Source organism: Salvia hispanica, chromosome 2, assembly GCF_029641045.1.
Source record: "Salvia hispanica isolate PSC_SH4W2 chromosome 2, Shi_PSC_v1, whole genome shotgun sequence".
Classification (NCBI taxonomy): Eukaryota; Viridiplantae; Streptophyta; class Magnoliopsida; order Lamiales; family Lamiaceae; genus Salvia; species Salvia hispanica.
The window spans coordinates 37,066,905-37,091,851 of record NC_142693.1 but is presented as its reverse complement, the minus strand read 5'-3'; the positions used below and the strand labels follow the sequence as shown (position 1 = coordinate 37,091,851).

At 36.4% G+C, this 24,947-nt stretch overlaps 4 protein-coding genes and 1 pseudogene across 6 annotated transcripts; 4 read left to right on the top strand and 1 right to left on the bottom strand.

The window, feature by feature from the left end:
* The first annotated feature begins 1,035 nt into the window (after positions 1 to 1,035).
* Positions 1,036 to 3,743, top strand: LOC148932320 (uncharacterized). The gene is made up of 5 exons (XM_089063662.1): positions 1,036 to 1,241; positions 1,655 to 1,920; positions 2,027 to 2,238; positions 2,404 to 2,671; positions 3,317 to 3,743. The coding sequence occupies exons 1-5, from the start codon at positions 1,139 to 1,141 to the stop codon at positions 3,602 to 3,604; spliced, it is 1,137 nt and encodes a 378-aa protein (XP_088919788.1). The 5' UTR covers positions 1,036 to 1,138; the 3' UTR covers positions 3,605 to 3,743.
* A 2,211-nt stretch (positions 3,744 to 5,954) lies between these two features.
* Positions 5,955 to 9,334, top strand: LOC148932319 (protein ABSCISIC ACID-INSENSITIVE 5-like). The gene is made up of 5 exons (XM_089064350.1): positions 5,955 to 6,198; positions 7,485 to 8,529; positions 8,662 to 8,733; positions 8,828 to 8,857; positions 8,941 to 9,334. The coding sequence occupies exons 2-5, from the start codon at positions 7,510 to 7,512 to the stop codon at positions 9,034 to 9,036; spliced, it is 1,218 nt and encodes a 405-aa protein (XP_088920476.1). The 5' UTR covers positions 5,955 to 6,198; positions 7,485 to 7,509; the 3' UTR covers positions 9,037 to 9,334.
* Positions 9,335 to 10,607: 1,273 nt separating this feature from the next.
* On the top strand, positions 10,608 to 16,460 carry LOC148932318 (cell division protein FtsZ homolog 2-2, chloroplastic-like). Of its 2 annotated transcripts, none has more exons than XM_089065603.1 (9): positions 10,608 to 10,790; positions 10,874 to 10,983; positions 11,262 to 11,936; positions 12,530 to 12,829; positions 13,085 to 13,175; positions 14,365 to 14,489; positions 15,128 to 15,220; positions 16,024 to 16,089; positions 16,188 to 16,460. In XM_089065603.1, exons 3-9 carry the CDS (start codon positions 11,307 to 11,309, stop codon positions 16,308 to 16,310), a joined length of 1,428 nt encoding a protein of 475 aa, XP_088921729.1. In that variant the 5' UTR covers positions 10,608 to 10,790; positions 10,874 to 10,983; positions 11,262 to 11,306; the 3' UTR covers positions 16,311 to 16,460. The 2 variants fall into 2 exon arrangements, with proteins under 2 accessions (XP_088921729.1, XP_088921730.1); XM_089065604.1 differs by having other exon boundaries at positions 10,608 to 10,795.
* Positions 16,461 to 18,407: 1,947 nt separating this feature from the next.
* On the top strand, positions 18,408 to 19,082 carry LOC148932317 (protein BIC1 pseudogene; annotated as a pseudogene).
* Positions 19,083 to 20,536: 1,454 nt separating this feature from the next.
* LOC148932316 (iron-sulfur assembly protein IscA-like 2, mitochondrial) lies at positions 20,537 to 24,765 on the bottom strand. Of its 2 annotated transcripts, none has more exons than XM_089065583.1 (6): positions 24,590 to 24,765; positions 24,283 to 24,499; positions 23,483 to 23,690; positions 23,247 to 23,371; positions 23,037 to 23,145; positions 20,537 to 21,107 (listed from the first exon to the last, which is right to left on the bottom strand). In XM_089065583.1, the coding sequence occupies exons 3-6, from the start codon at positions 23,657 to 23,659 to the stop codon at positions 21,045 to 21,047; spliced, it is 474 nt and encodes a 157-aa protein (XP_088921709.1). In that variant the 5' UTR covers positions 23,660 to 23,690; positions 24,283 to 24,499; positions 24,590 to 24,765; the 3' UTR covers positions 20,537 to 21,044. The 2 variants fall into 2 exon arrangements, with proteins under 2 accessions (XP_088921709.1, XP_088921708.1); XM_089065582.1 differs by having other exon boundaries at positions 24,595 to 24,765.
* Between the last annotated feature and the right edge of the window lie 182 nt (positions 24,766 to 24,947).

Here is a 24,947-nt window from a genome sequence, read left to right as displayed (position 1 = left end):
TGAACAAAAGCAAAAATTCCTTATTTTGAAAAATTTGCATGCCTCGATTGATATTCTGAAATGTTAACCAAATTTAATCCCATTTTCGAAAATTCAGCAAAATAAATCTCTTTTCCAAAGTCTCTCTCTCTCTCTCTTTTATGGTGAGCCGATCTAACCAGCCACTGATTTCCGGCTGAACCACCTAGCTCATCCGGTTCAAAACGGCCCAATATCACAACCATTTTTATATATGTCGGACCGGACACTCGACCGGATCCGGTCTGACTTTTTAAACACTACATACTACCCATATGTTCTCAATTCTACTAGTTAGTTTTTTTTTTCTTGTTTTTTTTTCAAATTTGAATTGGAGCGAAATATGAAAGTTATTAAGTCTAATAATTTTCTTTTGCAAATTTGAGTTGGAGCAAAATAGGAAAGTTATTAAGTACAATGTAAAAAGATTTGTGAGATTTGAGTTGTTCTATTTACTAACAAGAGATATAAATTCAATTTGGAATCTGCAAGTATAAAATTAAGAGTAATTTATAAATGAAAATTTTTATATTAAAATAGCTCGTAGTACTTAATAGCCCAATAATTGAAGTGAGTTACATCGAACCCGAGCGACTTAGACAGACATCAATTCAATTTGAAATATGAAAGTTAAAAATTATGATTAATTCATAATTAAAAATTTTTATATCAGAATAGCTCGTAGTACTTGAATAGCCCCAATAATCAAGTGAGTTATCTCGAACCTGAGTGAATTGACTCGATTAAACTCCATAGTAACAACATAGGAAATTAGGAATAATAAGTTACTGCTTCTTCTATTTCATATTAACAGAGTCATTTTACTATTTTACGAAGTTTTAAATTAATTGAGTCATTTCTATTTTGTTCAAAAAATAAGTATCTCTCACTTTATTCTATCTTCGTCTTTCTACTTTATTCACTATCAAGACACTATTCTTAAACTCCATCGTGCATCCGTTAACATTAAATGGAGGGATTAATGTTCCGCAAGAGATATGAGAGTAATTATTACACTCTGATCCCAAATAGTCCATACCTTTGACTGTAATTTACTCATTATAACTACTTTCGTCTGCTTTGCCGAAGCCCGCAAAAGGAAAAATTGGCGAGGAAACAAATGGCTACTGGAACTGGGACAACCAGGAAGACGAAGATCTCAGCTTCTTCTGCAAGAGCTCACACCCGCAAACCTAAATCCAACTCTCCTTCTAGAATTTCAGGTTGGGTTTTCATTTTCTTTTGAGCATGTCGCTTTGTTAATCGCCCAATTTCTTGATTAAATGCCCATTCTTTTTTTGTGTGTGTGTAAGTATTAGCTGATTATATTGCACTGTCGCTCGATGTTCTCGATACTTCTTCCAAATTCCAATGTTGCCTTATGCTAGAAAACAAATATCGAACCGTAGGAACTTTTTGTTTTTTTGTCTGACTGTTGATAAAAGCCATGAATTAGATCCATCTGATCAGGATGAAGTTCAGCATCATAGTAACTAAGTATTTGGTTATGATTTTTATGCGCAATATGCTCTCTGTTGTAGAAAGTTATATTATTTGGAGTCTTTTGAATAACTTTGATTTGCATTTTAAGGCCATGATGTGTGATATTAGTGCTTCTAATTTTGAATTGTTTCAGGGATCTTTAAGAAACTTCTGTTGGTTTTCTTTGTGGGATTCTTGGCTTGGGCCTATCAGGCAACAAAGCCTCCTCCTCCAAAGATCTGTGGCTCGAAAGACGGGCCTCCAGTTACAGCTCCAAGAATTCAGCTCAAGGATGGAAGACACTTGGCTTACAAAGAATTTGGTGTCCCAAAGGATAAAGCAAAGCACAAGATTCTGTTTGTTCATGCCTTGGATACTTGCCGGCATGATGTCTCTGCTATAACTTCTGGACTCTCACCGGTAATGCTGATCTGTCGCCTGCTGGCTCTCATACAACCATTCTATGAGTCATAAGAAGCAGCAGCATGTGAGCTGACTCTTTTTGTTTGTTTCATCTCAAAAACAGGATTTTGTTGAAAGTCGAGGGATCTATATCGTTTCATTTGACAGACCTGGTTATGGAGAGAGCGATCCTAACCCTGCCCGAACACTTAGAAGCATTTCTTCTGACATCGAGGAGCTTGCTGATCAGTTGGGATTAGGATCCAAATTTTATATTGCTGGATTCTCCTTGGGTGGCCAGATTGTGTGGACCTGCCTCAAGTACATTCCACACAGGTACGTTTTCTTTGTACCTGTCCTTGAGTAGCTACACTAATTTGTGTCTTCCCCGTGGTTTGGAGTATTACTGATTGAAACTATAACTATTTTGTATTTTAAAGCCTAAATCAATTTCTTCGTCATAGTAATTAGTAGTATATTTTTAACATCCCGGGTGTGCAGGTTGGCAGGAGCAGCTCTGCTTGCACCACCGGTGAATTATTGGTGGAAAGGTATTCCTTCGAACCTCTCTGCAGAAGTGTATAAGAAGCAGCTTCTTCAGGACCAATGGGCGCTTCGTGTAGCTCACTATACACCGTGGCTTATCTACTGGTGGAACACCCAAAAGCTGTTTCCATGTATGAGTATAATTGCTCGCAGCCCCAAAGTTCTCTCTCAACAAGACGCAGAACTAATGCCAAAGATTCACTCCTTAAAACAAGAGACTGTGGTAATGGTTACTATGTCCTTGAGTGCACACAACAGGAAAAGTAAACTATAAACCTTTTTTTATCTTCTTAAAATTGGAAAAATAATACGTCAAACTAGTTACTAAACCGACCAGCTTCCCTTACCTAGACACGTAACATATCTTTTGCTAGATCATCTTTACTTATGCAGCATAAAATGATGTAGGATTTCAATGTGGGTGATTGTATACATTATCATCCTGAAGTGTTTGAGAGGCCATGTTCTGATACTTGCATATCAATTTTGTGCTATATTGCTCATTTTTATTAGTGGCAACCGTCATCGTTGTCCCAACCTGAAAATACATGATTTTATTAACTAGGTGAAGCAAAATCTCTTGGGATATATCATGCATTTACATCTGCTGATTTTCTTACCTTTATCCTCATTCATGTCTTGCCAATACTAAAACTAAGTCGATATCTTTTCCTCATCAGTCTCCTGCAGAAGATGCTGTCACCTTTGTCGAGACTGTTTCATAGCCATATTACACCCCCTTGGCTCTGCCTTGAACATTTTCTCATTTGTGAATATAACAAAGTCATGTCAATTTATGTGTGTGTAGATTTGATTGACAAAATATATGATTGAGTATTTAAAGTTATCACTCAAATTTGCAATCCAGGCACAGGTAAGACAGCAAGGTGACTACGAGTCAATTCACCGCGATCTGGCATTTGCCTTTGGGAAGTGGGAATTCGACCCGACGGAATTGAGAAACCCCTTTGCAGAAGGGTCAGGCTCTGTTCACCTGTGGCAGGGGGATGAAGATATTCTGGTCCCTGCCACACTGCAGCGTGAGATCGCCCGACAGCTGCCATGGATTAACTATCACGAGGTTCGTGGTGCTGGCCACAAGTTTTTGTACGCTGATGGAATAGCTGAGTCGATCATACAAGCACTTGTTTCTTAGTTATGGATTTAGGGTTATTAGTTTTGGATGCATGGACTATTTTTGTAAAACAAAAGAAAGGCTTGGATTTTAGCAAAAGATTTTTTGCTTGGAACTAAACATCTCCATTTGCATATTTATTCATTCACCAGTTTTATCTCGCGTTTATTGTAAATAGTACACAATCTTTTATTAACATGAAAGTTTTATTAACACTTAACAGAAAGACAATCAAAAAAGTATACACGACATAATGAGTCAGGGAACAATCACAACGTATGTGTTGGTCGCTTGGAAGACGCCTGAGATACACACACTTTTGGTCCTAGAGGATTAAGTTGGTCCCAAACCAAGACCAACGAAAGCACGATGAACATCCCAAAGATCAATTGCCAATATCCAAATCCAAGATGTCCTCGCTTGTCGCCCCGTCACACGATGCACTAAGCACGACGCCATGGTACCTGACACAAAACACGAGGCAAGGAGGCCAGCAGCGCAAACATATGAGCTTCAGAACCCATCACTTGTACATATAATGAAGCCTCTTAATACAATATTAACGAAGGCCCATTTTCCGATGTTGGACTAATTAATCTCATATGACAAACTTTATTTCACCATTTCTTACTCAATGGAAATCGGTTAAAAAACATGAATATACAATGATCATCTACTCGGAACATAAGTCGATTATATATGGAGTATTTAATTTAACAAAAAAAATCTTTTGTCACTTGTACAACCTGGTCAAGCTGCACTTAGCGGGCTAGAATATTTCAACAACTTTTCCCTCCAATCGATCAATCTATACACTCGCCAACAAACAACTCGTTAAGTGAAAATGTTTTAATTTTCTTTTTCTTTTTTTCTTCGAGACAATATGAAAATGTATTAATTTTTTGGACATAGAATTTGTGAATCTACCCGTTTTTTTTATTGCATTACGCATTTTCCTTCGTATGGCAGGCGTCCTTTTTTCCAGGAGCTAGTATATTACATTTTCATGTTATATATATTTCACATTATTATTTTTGATGCTTCTTTTATCATCATGCATGAATGTTACTCCATGTGTATTTTCTTGTATAATATCATTATATTGCGTGATATCATATGTATAATTATACATACCTACTACCTACGTACATATGAGTATATTAATACGAGCAGATATTCGAAAAACATAATATAATAAGAGAAAATAAAATAAAATAAAATAAAATAAAATTGTAACGTCAGCCTTAACACCCTCAGCGGTAAGCTGGCACCGAAAGCTAATATTTGCAGTTGCAGTTGAATGTAGACTCACTAATATTTGCAGTTGAATGCATGTAGTCTTACTATTGAATGTATACCTCACTAATATCTGCACTTGAATGTAGTCTCACTTTTGAATTTAGACTCGCTATAGCAAATCAACGTCCACAAGATCAGGTTAAATGCATTTGAAAGTTTCAGTATTCTGTATGGATAATTAATTTGCAGGTTTCAATATTTGACCGGAATATTAAATATTTAACTTAATAAATTTTAACAAAATTCAAGTCACTCATAAGATTTAAAAATAAATTATTAAATCATGAAGTTTTATTTTATACTCCCTCCGTTTCTTAAAAATAGAGACATTTGAAACGACGCGAGTTTTAATGCATAATTTGGTAAAGTAAGAGAGAGTGGGAGAAAAATTGGTAAAGTAAAAGAGAGGGAGAGAAAAAAGTAATGAAATTAATGTTAGTGAATTATGAAGGCCCACTTTTTTAGGGAGATGTAACGGTGTAAAGATTTCTAAAAATGGAAAGTTTGAAAGTTGATATTTTTAAGAAATAAATTAAAAAGGAAAGAGTTGCTATTTTTAAAAAATAGAGGAAGTAATAGTTGTTCTTTGACAATATATTCAAGCATTTACGTATATGAATTTTTTGAGGTGGAACTTACAAGTCATAATTTAGATGATGTGTAAATTTAAAAATTTCTGGCCGGCTAACTATTAGTAGTAGAAAATTCCGGTTAATTAGAAAACATTCGATAAGTTATACGAGGTCATGTAAATTTCATCTCTCGTATGTAATTACAAATCATTTAACATAACATATGCAATTTACAAATCATTGAACAGACATATTATATTTTTTCTAATAATTTTTGTTGGGAAAGCTGGTAAAATAAAATAGTGAGAGAGGGGCGAAGTCAGGCGGCCGAAATCCGCACGTGAGTGTAATGAGATAGGGATGGGACACGAGGGTAGCTGAAGGGAGGACACGTGTCGACGACGTGTCTAGCAGCCATGCAATAATTTCAGACAAGTAAAACTGAAAGCCCCTTTACCCCATCCCATCATTTTCTCAACCATTCCGCCTTTTTTTTGTAAATTCATCTCTCTCTCTCTTTCCCCTCTGTATCTACTATATAATTATATACATCACACATACCATGAATTCTGTCGTCCTCAATCTACTAATATTATATTTCTATTTGTAGCCGATCTCTATATATATGCCTATGTGGTAAAGATATTTAAAAATAAGATGGTAGCTTCAAAATTGATCTGACCATTCTTTTGCAAGCACAGCCATTACAGTTGAAACTCGACAAGTGTTGGATTCCAATATAATGTAACCCCCCTCTCTCTCTCTCTCAACATTTATGCTTCTATTATATCCATTGTTTTTATGAGGGGTACTATTATTCAGTTTGTGAATTCCATACATGATTTCTTCCTTTTCTTCTCCGGTATATATCGGTTCTAGCTTCTGCTTTTGTCATGAACAAGGGCTGTCTCTCTTCAGTTATGAGTTGTTTTAAAGACCTTTAAATAATTCCAATTTATGCTAGTAGTACTAAACAATTTAATGATAACAGTAATGGTAAGTGTCAGGAAAAAATATGGATATAAAATGTTAGGTATTTGATGCTGGATTTGGCGTAGTAATTTTCCTCTGAAGATTTTAGTTTATGATTTGATATGGGAAAAAATTGTGTGCATTAATGATCCCTTGTAAATTGCAATTAAATTGATTTAGGGCTACCTTATTTTCAGTTAAGGTTTGGTATAATTAGGATTGATTCATCTATTGTAATGAATTACATTTAGGGTTCACTTATTTTCATTTTTATTAAGCATAATTATGATATAATTAGGGCGGGATGTATCGGTCGCCGTCTTTGTTTGATATTCGGATTTAGATTATACTTTCCGTATAAATCATTAATTACTACACAGTATGCGAAGATGAGGTAAAAATTCAATGGTCGGACCATATTGTCATGTTGTGTGTACAATTAATCACAGTTGCAGAAAGTACGAGAAGTGATTTATGCAATGATGATTGGTTAGACACACTAGGTGCCAATTTGTCCGGACCACTGACGAACTGGCTGTAGTACATGCTCAAAATATAGTTTTGGATTTCAAAAGAAAGACGAAATACTCCATCCGTCCCTGAAAATTTGTATCTATTTCCTTTTTTTTCCGTCCCTAAAAATTTGTCACTGTACACTTTTACCATTTTTGGTAGTGGACCTCATATTCCACTAACTCATTCCCACTCACATTTTATAATAAAACTATATAAAAGTAGGACCCACATGCCACTAATTTTTTCAACCCGCTTTCTATTACTTTTCTTAAAATCCATGCGAGGTCAAATGGTGACAAATTATGGGTGACGGAGGGAGTTGTAGTTATGCATTTGGTCTTCGTGTGTCTCTTATATAGCTTGATATAGTAATAAAAAAAATGTAAAATATTTTTATATGTAGAAGCCTAGTTGTATAATTTCAGTTTGATGACAAGTCCATTTTGATTTAAGTATCACCAAATCTCATGTAACCAACTCAAAAACTTGCAAATAAAAATATTGTACGGAGTATTCATTTGTTTGTTTATTGATTGGCGTAGTGACAGTGATCCGGAAGGTCCTTGAATGGTGGGCTATAATTCGAATATGGTAACATCAGATTCTGAAATCATATCTCAACCAGAAATGGATCAGGATCAGCCTAGAGATTTGACGAGCCTTCAGTCGTTGGGGCGTCAATCATCGATCTACTCTCTCACACTCGACGAGTTCCAACACACTCTTTCTGAGAATGGTACTAAGAACTTTGGATCCATGAACATGGATGAGTTCCTCAACAGCATCTGGACCGCCGAGGAACATCAAAATCAAGCTCACGCGCACGGCCAAGCCCACCCGACTGCCACCGTCCCCTCTACCAACGGCGGCCTCCATTTTCCACTGCATGAAGCTAATGGTACTTGTGTTTGGAATGGAATAGCCAAGCAGCTGAGCTTGCCTAGACAGGGCTCACTCAGCATCCCGGAGCCTCTCTGCCGGAAGACCGTGGACGAGGTGTGGTCCGAGATTCACCGCAGTCGCCTCCATGGCAACGGCCATGTTCCCAATCCCAACACTGCTCATAAACAGCCTACTTTTGGAGAGATGACGCTCGAAGATTTCTTGATACGGGCCGGGGTTGTCAGAGAACAGAATCTGGCAGCTGCTGCGGCAGTGCCTCCTCCTCCTCCTCCTCCTCAGCAGCCGGCTTTTGGAATGTACCAGAGCAACAACAGCCATCCTGCAATGGGGCCAAGCTTCGTTGCAAGACCGGTGATGGGTGTTGCAGGTTATCAGCCACTGCAGACGGGTGTGGGGGACGCAGCAGGGTACGGAGGAGGGGTGAAAAGCTACTCACAAGCCCCTCCTCCGGCAGTCGGATACGGAGGGAGAGTGGGAAATGGAAGTGGAGGATTGGGAATGGGGTCGCCAGTGAGCCCGTTGTCGGATGGAATGGGGGCAGGGCAAGTTGAGGGTGGAGTGGATGGGATGAGTGGAGGACGGAGGCGGGCCTTAGATAGGCCGGTGGAGAAGGTGGTGGAGAGGCGCCAACGAAGAATGATCAAGAATAGGGAGTCTGCTGCAAGATCTAGGGCCAGGAAGCAGGTAAATAAACAAAACATGATAAGAACACAGTTTTTTTGTTATATAACTCCAAGATAAGATAGACGTGTTATCTACCCTACCAAACTGCCCCTTATAGTAGTCATTGATGAAGCATGTGGTTGGTTGTGGCAGGCTTACACGGTCGAGCTCGAAGCAGAGCTGAACCAACTCAAAGAAGAGAATTTATACCTGAAGCAGGCTCTGGTAAGACAATATAAATGGGAATAGTTCAAATTGAAGTACTTATTATGCTATTCAGTGAATGTTTGTGATCACACAATTCTGTTATCTGCAACAGGAGGAGTTGGAGAGGAAAAGAAAAGAGCAGGTAATATATATATTCATTGTATTCTGTTGTTGATACTCTGGTGAATATGAATTCAGCATGATTTGTGATGAATGTTACTGCAGTACTACGAGGAACAGGAGGCGCAAATGCAGTCAAAATCATTCAAAGGTAGTGAGAAACTAAGAGCCATGAGGAGGAGTTTGAGTGGTCCTTACTGAATGTGACGCGGCGACGGTGAATCCGTGACCAACGATTAAGGAGGGCGATAAAAGAAGACAATGGTTGCAATTGAAGTTGCAGCTGTAAATCTCATGTATTGCATTTCTTAGCGCTTGTGTGAGAAGAGAATGTCTTATGCTTATACCTTTTTCCATTTACATGTTGTACGCTTTTTTCAAATATCACTACGTTGAGAAAAAAAGTTACGCTACAGTACTATTTCTCTAGGGATATCATATGTAATCTTACATCTAAATTACTATCTAATTCTATAAATCAAATCGCCTTGACTTTTCATTATCTAGATGAAATTCTATGATTTGTAAAGGTACATTTGCTATGCTTGCAATGCTGCGCAAGTACTTATATTTTTTCCTTTGTGCTTGTAGATATGATGTTTCTAGGGAAGACTGATCAGATGATGTATGTTATTTCAAATCAACATGCTTTATTTTGGAGTAATGCTCATTTCTAAGCTCTTCCAAAATATTCTGCAACACACAACTTAGCTTATGTAGTAGACAAAATATGAAATTTCTGAAACTTAGAAGTCCAAGAAGTAGCAGCGTACATCTCCCATCAATGTTATTTAACGTCACATATGTATTGAACATTTTCTACCAACAAAACAATTTATCATCAAATCACAAAGTCTTGTATGCGGTACCTCTCAAATATCGAGTAGACCATTTAGACTACTTTTAAATGTTGTTTGTCCGAATATAGTATGAATTGACTCACTACTTCCACCACAAGAGCAATATCTTTTTGCTTATATTTTTTGAAATACTTAATTGTACCAATTGCCGTGATATAAGGGATTTTCTTTATTTGGGCATGTTCATCCTTATACTATTCAGTGACTCATTTCTAAAAAGTCTAAAGTGACTTCCCAATGACACATTTATCGGTTTCAAATAATCCATGTTGAACGAGTACTACAGTCTACATAGTGTTGTTTAAAGACACATCGAAAATGACCGAGACCCAAACGACAAAAAACTAAACTATCAATGTGTAGAATCCCTTGGACACATAATAGGGTTTATGTGATTTGTATTTTTTGTCTATTGTATGGTTTTTAAATTTTTTATTTCAATTATATTTTTTTTAATTTAAATTATTTTTTAATTTTAAAATATCATAATTAATTAAAAAAAATGAAATCGGAAACTAATAAAAAGTGAAGGACTATAAACGGTGAGACCATGAATATATAGTTAATATTTGTCCTAATTTGTGCTCTATAAGTTGTGAAATGTTGTGTAAGACTGTCTGGATTTGAGCTAAGGATTATGATTGCCTTAATAGGTACACAATAAATCTATGTTTATTCAACATTATCTATTTTTGTAATAAAGTATTTATATTTTTTAATAATTTATATTCAACATTACTGAAATAAAGAGTAAGATGAGCGAGTGGGGAATTAGTCTAAGAAATGAAATCAGTAAGCAACCAATCAACTAAAACTTGGGGTGATAAGGTTTACTCCTTCCTAAATAAAGCCAAACATATACTATGCTTTTCCTTTTTCTTTTTCATTTTCATTTTCATTTTCATTTTCTTTGTCCAAATTAAATGAAAATGGTGGGTTGACATTTTGCCTTGAATAGATTGTTTGCGATATTTTTCCAATTTTCTCTCGTTTTCTAATTTAATGCTCAACACACTCTATCCCCATCTCTATTGTAGTCGGCATTTCCAACACCAATTTGACGGCGCCAACCACTCTCGATCCGCCTATCACTCCGTTCCGTTCTCTCTCTCTCTCTCTCTGCTTTTTTATTTTCTGATTATTTGATTAATTTATTTAGTGAATGCTACTAAATGCAGGTTTGCTTCTGCCGGCAGCGGAAGGATAAAACATAAAGAAGCAGACCCATCACACATATTGCCTCGTTTCATAAATTTACTAACAAGAAACATTGTGTGCTCAGGCTCAGGTGAACTGCAAGGATTTAGCTCTGATTTCATTTAATTTTTTCCTATTTAAATTTGAATGTCGTTGGTGCCGTTGGTCGTTATTTCTTCTAATTAAGTTACTGACTTGGGGTATTTATTTCACATCTTTTAATTTGGGTTTTAAGGTAGTAAATGCTTTTGAAGGCGCATTCGTGTTAACTTTGATTCTGCTTAGTTTCCTGACCAAATATGAATAGAAGTAGGTATGATTGATGTGTTGGAATTGAGGTATAGCTGATAGATTTTGCTGCATATATAGGTGCTGTAATCAGATAAAGCGAGTTGGGGTTTGATATTTACATCAATGGCTACATGCACTTCCCCTTATTTCACACCTCCGGATGCTGGGAGGCGGGCCGGGGTATTGACTGTTCTTGGAGGGAGAATTTCCCCATTGAAAATTGTTGAAGAAAGGAATGGGTTTTCTGGTGTAACTCAAAAATGTGGTTCAGGTCTCCCACAGTTGAAATGTTCGGCCAATTCCCATAGTGTGAATCAGTTTCATAGCAAGGACTCGTTTCTGAACCTACACCCTGAGATCTCGATGCTTAGAGGTGAGACGAGCACTACCATGATCAACCCAAGACAGGATTCTTCAAGTGGAAATGTTACTGAGAGTGTGAGAGACTTATCTACTTTGAACAATTATAATGAAGCCAAGATCAAGGTTATTGGCGTTGGAGGTGGTGGGTCCAATGCTGTTAACCGTATGATAGAGAGTGAAATGAAGGGGGTTGAGTTCTGGATAGTTAACACTGACATCCAAGCCATGAGAATGTCACCCATCTTCCCTGAGCATCGCTTGCAGATTGGTGGAGAGCTTACTCGAGGACTCGGTGCTGGTGGGAATCCAGAAGTTGGTATGAGTGCTGCTAATGAAAGCAAAGCAGCAATAGAGGAGGCAGTTGATGGAGCAGACATGGTCTTTGTGACTGTAAGTTACTGCATTTTATTATTTTCCCAGGCATGTCAATTCCATGGTGGTTCTAGTCTCTGCAAATAATTGCAGATTTGACATGGTAATTGCTGTGTTTTTAAAGTGAAAATTGGAACAAATTCCTGAGATCAATTTCTGGAAAGATCGTCAGTTTAAACCTTCTTGTTAGGATATTTTTATAGATGATTTCTTTCTTTCACCCAGTTAAAATAAATTTCCAAGTTTCTGACACGCTTTGGTAGAAAAGCAATTTTGATATGTAATGTGTAAACATAACCAGAATGTCCAGTGATATCTTAACTTTTTGCTTGTCCATCACATTCATTACAAATACAAAACCCAAAATCTTAGAAAATACCTAGAAATTAGCTCTAGTTATTTTTCTTACATTTTCTGGCCAAAAGACTGTACTGTTTAAGAATTGCTTGAAATGCTATTGTTTTCTTCAAACTTCAAGCCCATTATAATTGGAATTATTTAAAGGAAAAGTACACATCTACCTCTATTAATATTCCTGCAAAACTTTAATATTTGTGCGGTATGCTCTCCTTGTTTTGTTTGGGCCTTCACTAGTCTTCTAATACTTGCAGGCTGGAATGGGTGGGGGAACAGGCACCGGGGGAGCCCCTGTAATTGCTGGAATTGCAAAATCCATGGGCATTTTGACTGTTGGTATAGTCACCACTCCATTCTCTTTTGAGGGACGAAAAAGAGCTGTTCAAGCCCAAGAAGGAATTGCAGCTTTAAGAGAAAACGTTGATACCCTCATTGTCATTCCAAACGATAAATTGCTTACTGCAGTTTCTCCATCCACACCAGTAACAGATGCATTCAATCTTGCTGATGATATTCTTCGACAAGGAGTTCGGGGTATCTCTGATATTATCACGGTATGGCTGATGATGGTGGCGTACATACAAGAATGACAATAGTAGCTCATAGCCATGTCTCTTCTAAGTAAATTTTGTTGGTGGTCTGCATGCCTGAATAATTATGTGGGCTCTTCTTTGCCCATGATAGTATGTGCTTTGCTTAGTAAAACCTTCCAGTTTTCCAAAACTTATTATGTTGTTCTTTACATGACTCACTAATTGCCTTTCTATTGTTAAGACAATGAGATTCAAATCCACTTGCTGTTCTTGCAGATTCCAGGGTTAGTAAATGTAGATTTTGCAGATGTGAGAGCTATTATGGCTAGTGCCGGTTCTTCATTAATGGGAATTGGAACTGCTACAGGTACTGTTGAAAAATTGTTTTGGTCTTTCATGGTAGTAATCGTGCTGTGCCCCATCGTAATAATTCTGCATAGTCATGCAAAGTTATTTCTGCTCCCATTTTTCTTTATTTCTTATTGGCATTATAAAAGCCATCTTGTTTATGTCATTATGTGGTTGTGTGTTCATGTCTTTTTTGTGCCATCTCTATTTAGCATTTCCAATTCAGTGCAAAGTAATTTTAGTTTTTTTACTAAAAGATTATAGTACTAGTTTCCCTTTTCGAAGTTCTACATCCATACCTTCATGTTGATTAGTAAGGTTCTATGACTTTAAAAAACAAAGTTGCTAAACACAAATACCAAATTGATATTATCCATAGCATACATTGAATTTAAGAGTAACCTATGGGTGCCACTTTAGTAATACATGGGGATTGGTGCTTCTAAACAGGACTACTTGCTGGAGTAGTTTACATAGGCTTCTTTTCTGAACATATATTAGAAAAAGAAAAAAATCGCACACTTATAGGTTTGGCATTTTAAAGTTTTGTATGGGTTAGAGGTGATGTTGCAGTGCCCATCCAATTCTTCTGAAGTCTAGAAACAGTCACAAGGAAAATCTTCCTGAGAGATCATATTTTCTCATGATTATCTGTGCTCCAATAGTTACATGTTTCAGGATAGGGAAATGATGTTCATCATACGTGCGTGAAAGACAGACATACATGTCGTTAATCACGATGAAGATCAGATAATAGTAGAGTTCATGAAAAGGTCCACTTTCCATTAGACAGAATTGAATTCCAAGCTGTGCAGATTTCCACTGGGTTTCTTTTCATAGTTTTCTTTCTTCACTTCTGGGAGGAGGAAATTGGGTAGTTTGAGGTATATGCTTGAATAGCTGCCAACTGACATTTAGAATACTTTTTTTTGGTTCCCCTCATTATAATATTGTCAGAGTGGTATACTTGTTAATTTATCAAATGAATTGATTAAGGGGTAAAAATATGCTCCATTTGTTTTCTAAGTTGTTCTGAATCCTTACAAATATTCTTGTCTCACAATTAGCCAGAGCAGATGCACAGTGTGAGATGAATCTTTGTCAGATTAAAATTATAAATAATTATCTCTCACATTGTGACTTCTGCCATGTGACAGACCAGTTGTATTTTGGAGTTTTAGCTTGATATATATCTTGCTGCAATTCAGGAAAAACCAGGGCCAGAGATGCTGCACTAAATGCCATTCAATCTCCTTTACTAGATATTGGTATTGAGAGAGCAACTGGAATTGTGTGGAATATAACTGGTGGCAATGATCTAACATTGTTTGAGGTGGGCTGTGGATCTCTCTTCTTACATTTTTTTCTTTGCATCACATTCGTTCCTGGTACTTGTCGTTCAAGCATAAGTTCTTGCATGTATCCAGTTTTTATTATAGCCACCCCCCAAAAACACGCACACATATATATAAGAGAGATATCAAATGAGTCCCCTTCTTATCTTGAGTCCGTGAGTCTCCTTTTTATTACTGCACCGGACATATAAAATTACTTAATGCGGTGTATAATTTCTTGAACTAAAAAATGAAATTTACATCGATTCAATTCTGGAGTTTGTGAGTTTTTTTGTATCTTGAGTTTAGTAAATATACAGTGGATTCAGTAGTTTAATACATACAGTGCAGTAATAAAAACGACACTCAGGGACTCATGAAGTCATGATAAGGAGACTCATAACAAGGCCCATGCATACTTTATGTTAAGGGGCAACAGAATTATGCTATGATGCTGTTAGCAAACCATTAAGGAATTTATACTTTTTGATCAGTATTTTGCTGTTTATACCATAGGTGCTTTGTAATTAGATTTGGTAGTAGTATATATTTGTAGTTTTACTGTACTTCATCTTACACAATCCATTTTCTCCTTCTAGTGGACTTTACTTTTGTCTTCTAAAATGCAAAATGGCAGGTAAATGCTGCAGCAGAGGTCATATATGACCTTGTGGATCCAAGTGCCAACTTAATTTTTGGTGCTGTAGTAGATCCGTCTATAAGCGGTCAAGTAAGTTCATCTATTCGATGGGACTAACTTAAATATTTGGCACTTTATTTGTATGTTTTTGTTACCCTGATCTTGACCAATGATTAAGACTATTTGATTAGAAACTAGAAGTGAATATGGTGCTCCATTTCTTTCCTAAAGCCTCAAATAATTTCATGAGCAAAGAGGGTTAATAGTGTAAATAAATTGTATAGTTATAAAACAGTTATTCTATAGTCAGTAGCATTTCTCTTGGGAATATTAAGTTGGACTTTGCTTTAATTTAAATATATCACAGGTAAACACAATACACAAAACATCCTACTCATTGTCCCCGTGTAGTGAATAGACCATCGGTGACTATTTGTTTATCTACTGAAGTTGCTCTTCCGCTTTTTCTTGAGAGAAGGATACAACATCTCATTTTAGATGAATCTCTCTTAAGTTTTCCACTATTACATTCCTAATTTATAATGGGTCTACCTGTAAAGGGTTTTTCTTTTGGACATCTTACAATCTTAGCTGATTGGATTTTCCTTTAAGAACATAATTTCTGCACCCACACACTGATGCCTACCCCAAGTCCAATCAAGTGGCCTCTGAGCCAGTAGTCAGCTCCAAATCGGCACCACCAACCCCACTCCTCTCTCCCACCTCCCCACCCCCAAAAGCATGGTCGCCCTCCTATCTCCTTACCCAGCATCGGAACCCTATCCTTTCCACTCCCTCTTTCTTAAAAAGAGAAGATTTTACTATAGATGATTATGATAGGTGAACATATAAAATGACTGAGATCTGATGAATTTGGATTGGTTATGATTCAGGTGAGTATAACTTTGATAGCCACTGGTTTTAAACGTCAAGAAGAAGTTGACGGGAGGAATCCCCAGGTATATTACACACACATACATATATCTGCCTCAAACAGAGATGAATTACATACTATATCTTTAGTTATTGAGCATGTGTGGTTATGAAATAATGGCAGGCAAATCTGGTTGGGCAAGCAGATTCAAACAGACGGTCTTCGTCGTCGTTTCTAGAAGGCGGTGCTGTTGAGATACCTGAGTTCTTGAGGAAGAAAGGACGGTCTCGCTATCCAAGAGCTTAATTACTTGCTCATTTCTTATCATGCTTCTGTATAGGATAGGATTTTGGTTTTTCTTTCGTTCAGTTTATTAGCTCCTCAACCTGTCAAATAAAATGAGGATATTTTAAAAAATTTATATGTATACAAGCTATCTACTTCTTTTCTTTCAAACAGCCCCACCCTCAACTTGCGATTATTATTTCTTAATGTTTGTTTTGAAACAAAATCCTTTGAATGTTAAAGTTCTTTTTGACCAAGTGTTATACATTTGTTTTGTTTCACTAAGATATTATCATAAACAAGTTTCTTCTTGTTAAGTGAAAAGTGCTTTACATAAATTACTACTCCCTCTCCAAAAAAAGTATGTGCATTTGGGACGGCACGAGAATTAAGAAAGTTGGTAAAGTAAGAGAGAGAGAATGATACATAATAAAGTGAGAGAGAGAGGAAGAGAATGATAGTTAAAGTAGTGTTAGTGGATAGTGAATCTTACATTATTAAATTGATATAACTTTCCAAAAATAAATGCACATATTTTTATATGGGACAGACGAAAATGAAAATTGCATATATTTTTATGGGACGAATGGAGTACAATATATGGCAAAATGTTTGATAGCCAAATTAAATTACTGCCAAGGACTTGGTGATCAAAATAATGTAATTTTGGAGGGCAGTCTGCAATTTGTTTACTTAAATGAAATAGAAAATAGAAAACTAGTACTTCCTCTGTCCCATTACAAGTGAGGTGATTCTATTCGGACGTTGTTTTGCAAAAATGATATAAATAGTTCGAATGAAGAGAAAGTAAAGTAAGTAAGAGAATAATATATATATGACTCTCTTGTATATTATTCTCTCTCTTATTTTACTTTTTTCTTTCCACTCTAACTATTTATTATCATCTTCGCAAAACAACGGCCGAAAAGAAACATCTCACTTGCAGTGGGATAGAATCATAGAAGGAGTACTAGAAACGTTTGTATAATTAAGAAAGAAAAGTTAAAAAGGACCGTTTAGATTTTGACTATACTTTGCATCATTCAAATTTGGAGGTGTCTAAAAAAAGTTATTTTTATCTATAATGAGTGTATATTAACCGGAAATGGAACTTGGAAATAGCTAAATAACTATACAAAGTGTTAAGTGAGGAAATAGTGATTGGAATATCATGGCCACATCTTGGGCAGTGGTGTTAGTGTATTTTTATTTCTTTGGCACTAATAGTTTTATAAAAAAGATTTTAAAATCAGATTTTTTTATTTTAAAACAAATAAAAATAAATGAAAAAGAAACGAACCGTGAAAATTGATCAAGTAATAATGATTCGAAAATTATTGAAGGCGATGGCTAGCAGACAGAAAATATCTATGATGAAAGTTGCATCCAAGCAAGTCCCCATCTTGATAATAAATAATTGATTTGATTGGCTGCAACTAATACCAGTACCAATTCTTTTCTACTAATTTATTACCCTCCAATATCTACGTCTCTTTCCCTCCTCCTTTACGCGGGAAAGCTATGGAATAATGCATTATAGAATGAGCTTGGTTCACTTTCGAACTGATATATTGACTAAAATAGAAGTAGTTATTTGATACATTTATATTTGTTTATATTACAAAATGTATAAGTTATTATCACTATTGATATTCATAAATCAACAAGCTAATATTGAGTCAGTTATTCATATATTTTGTAAATTAGTTGATAGTATTAATATATGTATCATCGAATTGATATAATTTTCATTTTAACCAAACGTATATGTTCTGATATGAACCCTCTCCTTGCATACTCTTCTCGTCGCATAGTTGGAAACTTTTTCACAATTCAATAATGTAGGTCTCACCATCTACTGACATTGTTTCAACTACATTTTCTCATTCTGACTTACTTTACTAATTACAAATTAAAATTTGGTGCCGTCCTTAAAGTACTTATTTCTATTGGAGGGATGAAGCATGTAATAATGAATCTAGAGCCATAATGTTGGGTTAATAAAATAGAAGGATGAAAATGTAATTAATGAAATTGCTGGGTGTGATGAATAAAAGTTGTGATGGTGGTGGAGGCAATAATAGTGTAGAAAGAAAGAAAGAAAGGTTTTGTGTGTGGGACTATTCCAATTTGCAACCATAGCCTCTCTTTTTTGGAAGAAAAGCGAACCCACACAAATTCGAAAAGAATCTCAATAGATACACGTACACTTTCAGCATACCATTCATTCTCACATTCATTTTCTCTATCTATATTAATACACACACACTGACACACATGACACATCCAAACAAACATCTAAAGAGAGCATTTAGTGGTTGTGCGTGCCTGCTCGATCGATCTGAAAAAATGGAGGAGAAGCAGATTGCATCGAAGTTAGGGCACGAGAAGCGGAGAGATCGTCCATCGATCGCCGAGGCCGAGGCTGCAAGTAGCAGCGCGGACGCGGAGAGCGGGCGGGAGAGGCTGAAGAGGCACCGGAGGGAGGTGGCTGGGAGGGTGTGGGTACCGGACATGTGGGGGCAGGAGGATTTCCTCAAGGACTGGATCGATTCCACGGTGTTCGACGCCGCCGTCAGGAGCGGAGGGATTACGTCGGCGAGGGCGGCGCTCGTGGATGAAGGGAGGAGAGCCGCCGCTAGGATTCAGAACAGTTGTTGATTTTTTTGAGTGCTTCATATTTCCATTATTTGCCGCCACTCAATTTTTTCCATGTTAATATATGTAATGTAATCATATTCCATTCCACACATTTTTATGACAATTCATCAATAAACATTTTCTAATTAATTACCCCCATATGCAGATTACATGCATTTGTGATTTCAAAACCCTAATCATTTCATTAATACTGATGCATGTATATGTACTTCATGAGATAGTTGCTATTTAAATCTCAAATTTTGAATCTTATTGTTTTAAAATTGCAATATTGTTTCAATCTTTGGATAGGAAGTGAATTTGATTCTTCTAATTTGGATATATTTAGTCAATTGAAATTCAAAATTAACTTAGGGCTCCAAACCCTAGTGTGTCTAATTCGAGTTTATAAACTTCAATTAGCTCGACATTCTAAATTCTTCCAAATTATCAACAAAAATCCTTCCAACTTTTTTTTATATTCTCTACAGTGGACCTAAACAACTCCAATCCAAACATCGCATATGAAATTCAACTCCATAATTGGCTTAGGTCTCTTAGAGTCGATCCTACCACCCTATACTTTGATCCTGAAAATCCACCGTTCATATTCTTTCCAATTTTTCTCCAATTTTTCCAATGTTTCAAATAAATTGGGCGTCCGGCGTCCTCTAGATTTGGTGTCACACTCTGCATCACCCAGTCTTCGTTCGTCGTCTCCCCAAGGTCTCAATGTATTCCAACTTTAATCCGATCAAGCGGAGATTCCCTTAGGCCGTGACTTACAATGTCATATTTAGTGGAAAAAACCTGAATGGTCTTTGAATGCTATACCGACGTTAGCAAATATCCATTCATTGCTAACTCCTAATTAAAAAGCTCGGTCTTTTTGGCAAAAAGGGGTAGTTGGTAGATACAGCGAGGAACGGATCCTGAAGGCTCAATTGGCTGCAAGGCTTGTATTCTTCGAGCCCACTTTGATTGAGTAAACTGGATGCAGAAATTTTGTGTTATACAACCACGTGGAAACCCAATGGAAGATGAACTCCAGTGAGACAGGATTTATATCAGGATGAAAACATGAAGACCTTGGAGAAGGTGTGCCACTATATTAGTCTATGAGAAGTGGTCGGATAGTGATCTGAAGAGATCAAAGTTCGCCATGCACGACCAATGCACCATATATAGGCAAAGGAGCGGATGGTCAAGCAACAATATTAATGCAGGCGCGAGCCGTCCACAAAGAGTACGGAGACAGAAGATGAAGGAAATGAAGGCGCAAATAGAAAAATCGAATGAGAAATGTTTAATGGCAATGTATTACAAAACCTTGTGGTGGTTTCTATTCGTTTTGATTGAAAATAACATGGTTGTTGTATGGATAATATAACTTCAGTGTAACATATCCGTACACTGACATTATTGGCGACACAAAATATTCAAAGACTTTTACGTCGGTTTAGGACAATTTTGACAGTTATTGCCTTATTAATCAATCCATGTAATGCTTAAATATTTTGTTGATTATTTAGATGTATAAAATAGATTTGCTTTTAAAAAACATATTTTGTATTTCTTCAACACAGAGAAAAGAAATGCAAGGAAACTAAACAAATGGAGCAGCATCTCAACTCCTTATTGATTTTGAAGGACAAACATCAATATCCGATGAACCTACGAAACATGTGATATGACTACATGATCATGGCTTCACTCACCGTCCAGTAATTTATTATGCAAGAAAATTGCTATGGTGTTTGAAATGAAGAAGCACTAATGAAGGGTACAAAATTGCCTAAAATGCATAAGACTACTCCTATACATGTATACAATGGCCATTAATCATTGCAGAACTGCAACTACTCAGCAAAAAGAGAACTGAGACTTTCTCAGTTTCTGCTGTTTGTAAGACAAATGCATCATATATTGTATGAGCAATCAATTTCACCTGACAACGAGGTGTCTTCTATATTCTAGCAGGGGGGGAGAGTGATAGTATGAGTTGTGTTTTTGACTTGTTCCTGTATACAACACTAAATCAGCATCAAAATAAATTTGGTTAGTCGTGCAAATCATTGACATCTCGGGCAATGTCTCCCTCCTCAGCTAAGATAGCTATTTCACCATGAAGGAGCTTTTACAGCTACAGCCACCCACTGCGCTCGGATTTGTAGATACCTGCATATTGAAATGGTAAGAGGGCGTTTACTTTGAGTGACAGGATAAACTGTCATATGATTGGATATTTGAAGAATAAGATGGTCAAATAAGATGAAAAATAATCAATTCATCAAAGTATATGGTAGATTAGTTTGGATTCTATCTAAAGGGTTCATTGGTCGTAGTGGAGCAACCAAAAACCAGTATTCAACTAATGTTTATTTTGCATCTATCTACACAATTATCATGAGGTATCACCGTTACAGTGTGAAATTATTATTCTCCATGAGAGTGAAAAAGAGAAATGCAAAAAGGTGAACTTTTTTATTGATAACTCTAAGGGATTTAGAGGGAGAGATTTTTTCTTATCCCTTATTTTCCCTTGATAAATATACAACAAAAGAGAATCCGAACATGGATAGATAATTAATTTTTTGAGTACTTATCCCTCCCACTGCCTAACAATGAACCCTTAAGGGGTGTTTATAGACGCAATCAAGTCAAATTTATTGGAAATGAACAAAAAAGCTTGTGAGGCCCAACAACTTTGGGCAGGCCTAGCTATGCTATGGTTATGCTACTAGAAATAGATCAAATGTTGTGAACCAATGTTCTGTTCAGTAACAATTTCATTGACATGATGATGACACTATGTGTTCCAAGTAAATCGCAATCAAAGCAACTACACTAATGATCAGAAATCTCAGTCTAGCAACGGGGTTGTAAGAAGAAAAGACCAAACACAATTGTATGCTAGACAAATTGGAGTTTCATATGGAAAATTTGCAGTTAGAAAGATGCAATTTTTTAAACCATAACAAGGTTATGGTTCTCAGGTATCCAAATTACTCTGAAGAAATCAAGGGTTGCTGAGCTCGTTATTCAGAGCCAGCAATTGGCTAATTCTAATTGCGGTTGAAATCAAAATCAAAATCAAAATCATAAATTCATAACCGGTGTTATAAGCAGGTGACCTTCAAGATCAATATTCTAGCAAACAGCAAGGAAGTGTTAGGTTACCAAGAAGCTATTGTACACAAGTAATTTGTGAAACCAAAAAGCGGTGAAGAAAGAAACACCTCAAATACATAATGAATCACCATGTATAAGGCTTCAAAATATCTAATAGAGTGTTGTGTTTACACTGGGACCAAGGGGACAGAAATGGTAATATAAATTGTGAAATGACTGCCAAAAGGGTGACAGGATACAGATAGTTGGATGAATTTTGAAACATTGACAATTATGAGCAGGAGGGGTATGGGAAGGAGGAAAGAAACAATTGTAATGAGCAAAGTGTAAAAAAATAACAAAAAGAACTCTTTCAAAATCTAGGAGGGTTTTGTATTTAGATGGAAGTATGAAAAAGGCATAGTTTCCATATCTTATGTAAAATAACACGAGACCAGTACTCAGATTTCACTTTGCAACTTTAGAAATTACGAAAGTAATAAAAGAAAATACAAAGAATTAAAGCAGATAAGTGAATCTGACGACTTCACATACATGGATGTAAATGTTTGCAAAAATCTGGATTGATTGTAATATCTTAGAACTTCTATGACTTTGAAAAGGAACATCACGTCAAATTAGACAATAGAACTTCTATGACTTTGAAAAGGAACATCACGTCAAATTAGACAATAGAACTGATGCATCAGTTCAAATTCTTGCTCCAACGTCAGAATACTTCCTCATTAAAAAAATCCAAAAGTTGATGCAAGTACTAAAACTATATAACTTGCTGACGAGTTCTTAGTTATGTTACTTCCAAAATGTATCATCTCATAGGTGCAGAATCTCAGAAAATACAGTGAACAGAATTTGTTAGCTATTCTAACGGTATACATATAGGACTAGCATGATAAGATCCAGACTTTACTGGCAATGGATTGATAACAGCAGTGATTAAAGTACAATAGAAATAAGCATCTACCACAAACGGACCTGAAAAGCAGAGCGGATAAGCTCGTCAACATAATCAACAGTAGCCCCTTTCACAAAGTCAAACGAAATATTATCAACCACCAATTTAACTCCATCTTGCTCAAAGATCCTGGATCAACAAAGCCTCAAAATTTAGTATAGTTCATCTGCCCTAAAATGGGTGGAAACAGCCACAAGTAAACTCTTGAGTAAAAAATGAAATCCAATAACCTGTCATCATTATTGGTCTTATCGTCAAGTGAAAAGTTATACTGAAAACCAGAGCAACCGCCAGCTTCTATACTCAAGCGCAACAGCTTCATACTGGGCTCTTCAGCTTGCAACTCTTTCATTCTCTACATGAAAATATCATTCCATATACATATGATTAGCTCGAAAAAAAGATTACAGACAAAATCTAATTCTGTTTTTTCAATAGATGTTTCAAGGATGGAAAAAAAAGTTACCCTAACACAGTTGTTGGTCAAATGAACTGTGTCGGTCGAGGGAGAAGGAGATTCTGAGGAAGAAATCACAGATTCTCGGAGGGCGGAGGAGGAACTGAGAAGCCTGGAATTCCGACGGATTTGGGCAGAAAAGTAGGGCACAAGGCGATGGATTAGCGAACCTGATGAAGTCATCATGCTTGCTTCAGTGCCGGCTGATTGGGCCTATCTGAAAACTCAGATAAAATGGTAGTCTATTATCTTTAAAATTTTATTTAATTTGTTTGCATGAAGAGAAAAACAACTTGTGTTAGGAATATTTGTGTTTCTGCGCTCTGCCGTTTCCATGTGTGTATGGGTTTGGGTATTATAGTAGGAACAAATATACGAATCAAAATGTTTACTCCGATTTTTCTTGAACAGTAAAGAGAACACAAGCACTTCGAATAAAACAGACAACTCTCAGATACTATGATTAGGAGTACTAGACATCCTATTCTATTTTGGCTTGATTTGTCCGTCCAGAAGGCCAAACACTCATGGGCAAATGAGTGACCTACCCCAACAACCCCAACCCCAGAATAACATACAGAAATAGAATAAATTTCAGAACACAAAATTGATGGAAACATATGGGAACAGAAATCGAAAGCAGAATTACAAAATTATAAACGAAATTGATTGTTAACTGAACAAACACCAATTACAGCCAACAGAATAAGGCATATCATTTGCAAAAGAATTTTGCATAAACAGGAAACCTATGGCTATGGATGAGCTGATTGAGATACAAACAATCTGTCGGAGAATTCTTAGCTTACCTGATTAATTGCAGATTGACCTAAGCGACTGGGCAGGAGCCACGGCGAGTCTGTGATTACTACTCGAAGGGGGTGACGAGGGTGAGGTTGGGGCGACGGCTAACAAGCTTGTTATCTGGTGGAATTCGGTTGAACCGAATGGAAATCGTAGAAATTGATTTCTGTCTACAACTTTACCGTACCTATCTTCAGCTTCTATCGTGCAAATAACAGCTACCTGCAAGTTAATACCCAAAGTTAGATATGAACAAAACATTGGCCCTTTCAATGAAAGGGTAAATAAATAGAGGAAGGAGAAAAATCAGACATTACAGCATCCAATCCATCGGTTTTCTCTGTTTTGTGGCGAAATACTGATACGATCTTCCAGAAAATTGATTGAAAATGGAGTTTGAACGATTCGGCTCAGAGAATGAATGGAATAAATAAATGGAGGGTCGATAGAAATTAGAATTGTATCTGTGGTTTGGGGAAGAAGTCGACATAATAAATTAAAGTCCGTTTATTTTTTAGGCTATGATTAATTATTTTAGAAATCATGGTTTATATGGAGTAGTAAATTTTTAAATAAATAATTTAATTTATAAAAAGGAAGTAAAAGTACTGAATAAAAAGGAAAAAATGAAAAAAATATGAACATGAGTTTCCAATTTTGTCCTCGGTCT